Source organism: Octopus sinensis, linkage group LG23 (assembly GCF_006345805.1).
Source record: "Octopus sinensis linkage group LG23, ASM634580v1, whole genome shotgun sequence".
Lineage (NCBI taxonomy): Eukaryota > Metazoa > Mollusca > Cephalopoda > Octopoda > Octopodidae > Octopus > Octopus sinensis.
Window position 1 is genome coordinate 18,724,641 of NC_043019.1, and position 9,691 is coordinate 18,734,331.

General features: G+C 39.7%; 1 protein-coding gene across 1 annotated transcript in view; it reads right to left on the bottom strand.

Moving 5' to 3' along the window:
- The window catches only part of LOC115223708 (TPR and ankyrin repeat-containing protein 1-like), a 66,163-nt gene that overhangs the window by 21,454 nt on the left and 35,018 nt on the right, over positions 1-9,691 (bottom strand). The window contains exons 13-16 of the mRNA XM_029794384.2: positions 5,879-6,306; positions 5,210-5,366; positions 3,066-3,203; positions 1,723-1,828 (exon numbers count right to left, since the gene is read on the bottom strand). Coding sequence (XP_029650244.1) covers positions 1,723-1,828; positions 3,066-3,203; positions 5,210-5,366; positions 5,879-6,306 — 829 coding nt within the window. The remainder of the gene's footprint in view (positions 1-1,722; positions 1,829-3,065; positions 3,204-5,209; positions 5,367-5,878; positions 6,307-9,691) is intronic.

The following is a 9,691-nucleotide window of genomic DNA, read 5'->3' on the forward strand; positions in this document are numbered from 1 at the left end:
GAATTTTTGGTAAAAGTAGAGAGTATTTAACTGACCCTAATATTTGACTGGTACTTGTTTTATTGACCGTAAAAGGACGATTGGCAAAGTTGACCCAGCAGGAACAATATTTCTGTGATTCAAATAAAATATTTCTCAACCAAACTATCTATCAATCACTCCACCCTGCTATCATTCAATCAATCGATCTCTCTATCAGCTAATTGATCTATCTGTTGATTGATCTGTCTATCTATATTTCTTTCTTTCTTATCTTTTCTCTCACTCACTCAATCCATCCAGCTAATCATTTATTTCTGTCAAGTCCGGCATCTTTCTACAAATCCATTGAGCGATTCATCTGTCACTCCGTCCACCTACCTTTCAATTTATTATGTACCAATCTAGTTGTCTAAAAACACATTTCTGGTTTGTTTGTCTGAGACCCCATGCTAACACTGGCTACAGAAAGGGGTTTTATGGACTCCAGTTCCTCGTGGGATGACTTCCACACTAAAGATGAGAATGCATTCGTCCTTTCTGTGCAATCTTGCATATAAACCTAGCTGGATTGATTTGGTTAAGATAGCGTTCATGTTGCTTAGCCCTGGGTCAGTCCTGATCAAGCAAATGTTCAATCCATGATAATCTTGCCCTTTTATATATTCTGGATAGACAATGAAGGGTTTATATTTCGAATATAGATTTTCCATTTTTAAAACAGAAGGGAGTGACTGGTGAGAGATTTGCTTATTTGTAGCAGATCAAGGCATCACCCAGAACCCATCACAACCCCTTTAGCTCATAGAAACCATTGCCATAACAGTTCGTAGAAAGAGTGAAGAAGGTCATGGATGGACACAACTGTTCAATATCACATAAACTTCATCAGGTTTGTGCAGTTAAGATAAGAGGAGCAGAAGCCAAGGTCAAAGGTTGGGGAAATGGAGTAAAGACAAAGGGGAAAGAATTGATAGAGAAGCAAAAAGAGTGTGGACAGGACACGAGTGGCAGGCTCCCATGAATATAGAGCTAATAGGGAGATTTATGGAGGGTGTAGAGTATTCCAGCAGGGCCTTTCGACAGTTATGTCACATGTGAGCAGCAATATGCTGTAGTGTGGTGCATCTGTCCAAGAACAGGCACACATGGAGCCGTTCGGTGATCTTTTTCTGATTAACAAGGATCTATACAGAGGTCAGTTCCTAATGCTCAATTGAAAAGTTTTGAGTCAGTGGGAGAGAGAGAGAGCAGGAGGGGACACAAGTCCACCTAAGTTGAGTTTTATACAAAAGGGATGTCATCAAGTTTTAATAGATAAAATAAAAAGAGGCACCGAGAATGAAGTGTATGTCTTCGGGTCAATTTGAACCCATGACTCTTGGATTGTTAATCTAATATTTCATACATTCCATTCATTCTTTCTCCTCTAAACATTGGTGCTACCATTAAGCAGCAACAATTTGGAAAGTGGGAAATTTCCGGACACTTAGACTTCCACAACAGTTTTCACAAATTAATAAAAGAAAAAAAAACAAACAATTTAATGTGAAGATTAAATGGGGTGGAATTTAACTAGGATTCATAATAAATATATAACTTGGAAAAGAGAAGTCACATTGAATAATGTAGTCTAAGATACACAATGCCTAAGGGAAAAGGGTACAATTATGGCTGAAATGTCATTGATCTACGAGACCAAGACTAATTCAAAGCTAAGCAACAAGAAAGAATGGGATTCACCGAAGTTGAATTCAGCTGATCTTTGACCATTTCCTTGGCTGTCTTCATTGGTTTCTGCAATTATTTCCTGCAAATAGCTTGTTATTATTCGCCATTCATCAGTCACCTGTAATTGATAATTTTTCTTAGAAATGACTGATGCATAAATTATAGTAAAAGAGATTTTTTTATCTTTTAACACCAACCGGTTATTTTATTTGATAAAGAACACAGACACACATCCATGCAGTTTGGCACTGCATCTTTGTCTTCTTTCATCTCCTTCTCAACCACTTCCAGCCGCCACCCTCGGATCTCCTCTCCTCTAGCAAGACACCTGTGCTTGTCTTCTATCATACTTTAGCCTTTCAAAACCTGGTATAAAGTCACTCCCAGCCCCACCTAGAAGTTGGAACTTTCCCTTTTCTGGTGGTATGAAAAGAAACCCCATCCAGTACAGTGCAAAGGGGCTGGTGTTAGGAAGGGCATCCAACCATAAAAACCGTGCCAAAACTGACACTGGAACTCAGTGCTGGGTCCTGTCCAAAGGTCCAACCTCTGCAAGCATGGAAGGAAGATGTTAAATGGTGACAAGGATGACGACATTCATACATCGTACAACCATGCACGTATACACACGTGTATGCAGCACATTATATATGCATGTGTAGTACATGTGTGTGTGTGTGTGTGTTGGGATGGCAGAGGTCAGTAGCAGCAGCAGGATGTAGGGTCAGGAGGCTGAGTGATGTGTGGGTGTGTGCATGAGTATGTACAGGTGTATGTGTGTGCACGTGTCCCTTTCTCCAAACATGACAGTTACCCCCTCTCCTACTCTCTCTCTCACACACACACACACACACAAGCACTGTGGTGTGCCCTTGTGCGCTTTTCCTGTCACTGGCCTAGGCAGATAAAATGCAAGGATCTCCACCGGTCAAGGTTAATTCTACTTCTACACATGTCTGTAGAGGCCTGGGCAAGATTTTCAAGGAAGACTGACCATTGGCCATACATACAAGTTCTCCCCTCTCTCCAAGTTACCAATGTTTAATCCAATGGAAAGGTCACTGACTTGGGTCGCATATATTGGGTGGTCAGCATGCACCAAATGGTTGGGTGTACCATTAAGAGGTCGGTTGTAAGTGGTGGTGGCAATGGCAGTAGTAGCAGCCAGCAGCAGCAGTGTGTGTCCGTGTGTCACCCCCACAATAACCAACAGGGTTGCAGAACTACTAAAATACTTTTTTTATCTTTCATGTTGTGTGATGAAGAAATGAAATTTAATAAAGCAATGTGAAGAATGTGTGGCCTTCATGAGAGGCTGGAAGGGAAATTAGATTAACATGAAACTGAAACTGTACCAGAGAATCCTTGAAGAAGTTGTACAAAAGGATATCATTGAATTCTAAGCCTTTTGATTCAGCAATTGTGAGAACAATTGCAGATGAAAGAAAACTGGGTAATTCCTGTTTTGCCTGATTATTTGCCACAAGAATAGCCTGAAATAGAAGAGAACAAAACATGAGAGAAAAGGCAGAGAACAACATCGGAAATTTTTTTATTCACTTTTTGTAGTGAGTGAATGCGTGAGTGACTGACAAAGAAAAGGAGAGAGAGGTTATGTATGTATGAATGGCTTTGGCTGACTGTCATCCTGTCCTCCCCTTGTTGCTAGTGAAATGGTATATGCCAGCTGTGTGAGCAACTGGTTGTTTTAATGGCAGAACAAAGAGGGGAATTTCATTAGAAAAAGTTTTAATTGATTTTCTCGGTCACTATGGGGGCTAGGGAAATAATACAAACCGCATTCCAATCTATGCACCCGTCTCCACATGTGTACCATTTTTCACAAGAATCCACCCAGCCGTTTGGCTGTGAACCTCAAGACAAAAAAGAATACAACAATCGCCCATGTCCAATTTATATTATAGATTTATATAGATATTTATATATATATCATCATTGTCATTTAATGTCCGCTTTCCATGCTGGCATGGTTGGATGGTTTAACTGCCAGAAGGCTACACCAGGCTCCAATCCAATCAAGCAATGTTCCTACAGCTCGATATTCTTTCTAACGCCAACCACTCTGAGAGGGTAGTATATATCATCATCATCATCATCATCGTTTAACGTCCGTTTTCCATGCTAGCATGGGTTGGACAGTTCGACCGGGGTCTGGGAAGCCAGGAGGCTGCACCAGGCTCCAGTCTGATCTAACAGTGTTTCTACAGCTGGATGCCCTTCTTAATACCAACCACTCCGTGAGTATAGTGGATGCTTTTTACATGCCACCGGCACAGGTGCCAGGGGAGGCTGGCAGCGGCCACAATTGGTTGGTGCTTTTTACGTGCCACCGGCACAGAAGCCAGTCAAGGCGGCGCTGGCATCGGCCACGTTCGGATGGTGCTTTTTACGTGCCACCAGCACAGGTATCACAACTACTATTTCCATTTGATATTTATTTTGATGTTGATGTACTTGACTCAATGGGTCTCCTCAAGCACAGCAGGTCACTCTACGATCCAAGGTAAGCACAGCAGGTCGTTCTGCAATCCAAGGTACTTTGGATGGGCTGGGGCTATGCGAAACTGGTGCAGGAAGCAGCTCGGGTCTTTGCAGTCACAGCATATCTCCAGAGATCTCAGTCCTTTGTCGTTGCCTCTGTGAGGCCCAACGCTTGGAGGTCATGCTTGACTACCTATATATATACACACACACATACACATAAAATGGGATTCCTTCAGTTTCTGTCTACCAAATCCACTCACAAGGCTTTGCTTGGCTTGAGGCTGTAGTAGAAGGCACTTGCCCAAGGTACCACGCAGTGGGTCTGACCTCAAAACCATGTAGTTAGCAAGCAAACTTCTTAACCATACAACCACATCTGTGCCTATAGTTAAAGGTGTATATGTGTGTGTGTGTGTGTGTGTGTGTAACAGGTAAATTCCACATACACAACAGGTCAGCATCACAAGGATGAAGTGTCCCTGGTGAAATACTCAAAACTTACAAGTTTCCTTTTATATATGAAGGAAGAAGAAAGCCAGAAGCGAAGTTCTGGTGAAGTTGATGTGCTTCTGATGCTCAGCCTGAAAATCCGTAGGTAAAAACACAGGTGAGCCAAGAGTGGCAGATCTGTTTCAGCGAACAGAGTAAATTCTTGTGAAATTAAAATAGCAGCCAACTCTCCCACAAATCTTACCATCTTAAATAAAGGGTACACTGGACAACGTAGTCTCTGCTATACAAAATTATGGGATGGTCACAAGTGGAATGGCTTTGACCAACAGTGTGCTGAAACAGGGCTAGTTTAGGGCTCAACAACAACTCTGCTAAAACAAAGGCTGACCATGGACAAAGTGGTGGCATTAAAACGGGTGCCATGTTATGTTTATCAATCAAGAAATAGAGGGAAAAAAATGGTCCATAATATATTATTGTGGCGCTGGTACTAAAGGGGTTCTCCTGTGTTTTTCAACAAACTCAAACATGTCATACATACCTGCTGGGCTCCAAATTCAATTAGATCTGTTGTCTGTTTGTCTCCTCCCAATAACATAGCCAAGTCCTCATCACTACAGAACTCAAAGATTTTGGGTTTTGGGCCCTCATATGTTCCAAAATCTTTTTCGGTTTTATCAAAAGATTCCGGGAAATATCTATAAGAAGGATATCAAACATTGTGAGCGGTAAAAATAGTGTAAAAGGAAAGAGTGTTGTAAGGAGAACGCAAGAGGTTGTAACATGAGCAACAAGTATGTAACATAAGTGCTGTCACTGTGTGACATGAGTGTCATGGAAGGGATGCAGATATAGGATATGCATGTTTGTATGTGCAAGTGTCAATGTTGAATAAAAAATTAACAGTAATGACACTTGCAAGTCACTTAAGTTAGGCTGCGTGGCTCGAGTGCAACTTGAATGTGACAGGAGGATTGTGAGAGTGTAACACGGATGATCTGAGGATGTAACATGACATGAAAACAACAGGAGCTTGCTATGAAAGCAACTGGAGTGTAACAGGAGTGCAAAGGAGTTTCAACACATCACGAGAACATCATCATCATCGTCATCATAGCTTTAACATATACTTTTCCATCCTTCCAAGGGGCAGACAGAATTTAAGGTAGCAACATTTAATAATAAACAAAGAAAACAAAAGGCCACATACCTGTTAAGTAAATCAAGAACACTAGTAGCCAATGAAACCACCCCACTGTGTGACCTGTAGTTGCAGGTCAAATAATGCATTGTCTGGGGTACGTTAATAGAGTGGAGTTGCTTTAAATTTGAACATATCCCTTTTAGGTAATAAAAGAGTGACTTGAGGTCACAGAATCGAAATGCAACACCTCTCATGATACTCTGGGCTGTGTCACCTGTGAGAAACATGTTGTTGGGATTTTCAACAAGTAATATCATCAGAAAGAGTTCAGCTTGGGTAAAATCCTGGACTTCATCGACATAAATCTCATGAATGGGGCAGAAGGTTGGTTGGGAATTACAAAGCCGAGAGAATAAATTAAAAACAACATCCATCTCATCAAACAGATGTCTTTCTCTTAAGAGTTTATTGTATTTCACAAATGCTTGGTATACCTGCAAATAAAAAAAAAACAACATAAAAACAATATATTTTATCACAAAATTAGACACAATTTTGCGATAAAAAAAAGAACAGACACATCAGCAGGACTTGAAACTAGTATTTGTTGTTTGTTGGGTGGTCCCAGGACTAGTTGCACCACAGACAGCTTGCCATTACCCATTCTTAACTTAGATAACATTGGTAGGACTTGAAACCAGTGTTTGTTGTTTGTTGGATGGAAAGTCAAAAATACCATTTTGATAACTAGAAAGTACAAAGAGATGGTATTCTGTGTGAAGACGGAACAATCACCAGGTGTGTGTGTGTGTGTGTGTGTAGGTTCTAAATAATAATAATGAAATTATTGTATACATTTCTCAGGTGCACCACAACTTGTCAAAAGTGCGTATAAAGCATCTGCAGTAATGTACAAATGTCTGGAAAGCGAACAATGTATGAGTCAGATACATACTTGTGTGTGTATGGAGGGGAGAAAATCAGGTGTAGTGTTGGCGAATCTCAGGAAGCATGGAAGTTTTGAAGGATGCCGTGCTCCGACAACTAACAACTGATGCCAGCAGTTTGTTCCATGCTTCAGCAACTCTTAGCATGAAAACATATTTCCTGAAGTCATGGGAGCTGTGCTGTCTTCTGACTTTGTAAATATGTCCACGGGTGTTAGATGGGTGAAGTTTGAAAAGGTGCTCAGAGTTATTGTTTGTAAGATGGTTAATAATTTTATGGGTGTCTGCCAAGTCAGCTGCCAGACGTCGGAGTTTCAATGTGTCCATGCCCAGGGAAGTAATGCGTTCAGAATATGGCAAATGCCTGATGGAGGGTATTTTTTTGGTTGCACGTTGCTGAACGGCTTCCAGACGATTAATATCCTGGGCAAGATAGGGGTTCCAGACCAGTGATACAAATTCCAGGTGAGGTCTTACCATAGCTATATAAAACCACAGATAGATAGTCGGAGAGCAGCTCACGAAGGATTTGGTGAGTGATGCCAAGACACCCTCAGCCTTCTTGACAATTTTAGTGATGTGTTTTGTCCAACACAAATCACTGTCGACAATAACACCCAGGTCACGTTCACATGAAGACTTTTTGAGACTAGTGTTGTGGAGGGAGTAGGTGGATGCTGGGTTTCTCCTCCCAAAATGCATGGTGGTACATTTGTCCACAGCCAGCTTGAGTTGCCAGTCCATGATCCACTGCTGCATTGTGTCCAGGTCTGATTGCAATAAAGATCTATAGTGTACAGGATCTGACCTCTTTATTTCAAGGTACAGCTTGATGTCTTCTGTTTTTAATAAATTTGAGATCTTCCTCTGAAGAAGGAGCTGCTTTCTAACAAAAGATACAAAGCTCCATCATTGGAATGTAGATAACAAAAACACATTTTAAACTTGACAAGAGTCTTGCAGATTTTTACTGTTCCGCTCACAGATTTGATTTGTAATGATATAATCTACATTTTTAGTTGCATCTTGGGCTTCCAAGGGCTTTACAGCCTCTTTTATTTGCAAGAAGATATCTCGTAGCGATCTGTGGCTTTCATACTGAAAATGTATAGCCTTTGTAGTGTGATGCAGTGGTCACAAGTCCAAGAGAAGCTCAGCTTCATGTTGATAATATGGTCTTCTTCAAGTTTTTGTAAAACATAACCATGCATAGTCTTTTTTTAGGTATGTTAAGCATTTCATATTCAGGCTTTCTTTGAGGTATGCTAATCCAGCTGTTTTGAGGGTGTATGGGAAGGGTACCCAGAAAAGACGCTTCCTGAGTAGCCCACTGCCCATACAGAGGATGTTGTTCTCTCTGCTTTTCAGCACTAAGTTTATGGGTTTATTTCTGTTGCTGCTCTTTAGCAGTACTGTCCCAGAGATTCTAAACAACATTTGAAGGCTGTGTGCACCAATCCCAAACTCCTAGCTCTGTCACTTCTTCTTAGATACAGCCTGTTAATATCACTGTTTCTGTGGAAGCCTCATGCTGAGATCAGGATCTTGTGGGTTTTAATTTCTATGGAGTGGACTTCCTCTAAAGACCAGTCAAGTATCCCAAATGCTGGAATCAACTCTGGTACTGAAAATGCATTATGGCGCAGGGTCTTGTTATAAGAGGAGAGTTTTGACTGCCATATTTTGCTAAGTCTGGCATAATGTTCTCAGGTTAGTCTGTCTTTATTCTCAGAACCTCCACGTGTATGTTTGTGTGTATGTGTATGTATGTATGTATGTATGTATGTATGTATGTATGTATGTATGTATGTATGTATGTATGTATGTATGTATGTATGCATATATGTATGTATATATGCATGTGAGTTTATGTATGGATAGACACAACCACACACATACATATCCATGGCATATTTCATCTGTCACCAACAGATCCGCTATGGTCTCAACCACTAAGAATGGTTCTCCAGAAAATTTAGCACACCAGATCTTTTTCTAGCGTAAGAGTTTCCACATAGTGGTTCCCCTCTTATATTTATGTATAAAATACTATTTACTGAATCTCAGTTTTTTTTATATGCTTAGTCCACTGGTGTTAAATTGATGTTATAAATTTAATATCCAATTTTTCTCCCTCATTTTGATTTTAATTTTAAATTAATAAGTTCTCAAACCGGCAAAAACTACTGCAGTGAATTATTTATGCCGTATTTATTTCCGGTAATTTAGTGCGCCTAAACGAGGACTTTTGAAAATAACCGCAAATATAATAGGTGGAACTACATGCATTTTGGACCTTGTGTTGATATCTGGCGTGAAATTCTACAAATTATATCTTGCAAAGAGGATCACACTGATGATCTACAGATAAATTGTGTAAATAAAATTACGTAATTTCTTGATAGTGAAACAATTGTTTGTGATTAATCTATATTTTTATTATTTTTCATTTGTCTTGCTCGCTTACGTTTCTGGTGTGCTAAATTTTCTGGAGAACAATTCTTAGTGGTTGAGACCATAGCGGATCTTTTTCTAGCATAAGGGTTTCCACATAGTGGTTCCCTCTTATATTTATGTATACATACATACATACATATATATATATATATATATATATATATATATATATATATATATATATATATATATATATATATACGATGGGCTTCTTTCAGTTTCCGTCTACCAAATTCAGACACGCCTATATATAAATAAATATATATATATATATATACATATATATCAATGCTAAAAAATGTCTGCTTTAGAGAGGAAGTGAAGAATATCTTCAAAGTGTTGCAATGGAGAAATTTATGTTGGGATATTTAAGTAAACACCACAAACAATATTGGAGATCAACCCAAATAAACATAGACAATACACCCGTAATTCATCCAAGCAAAATATTTAATCACTGAGTGTGCAGCAACCA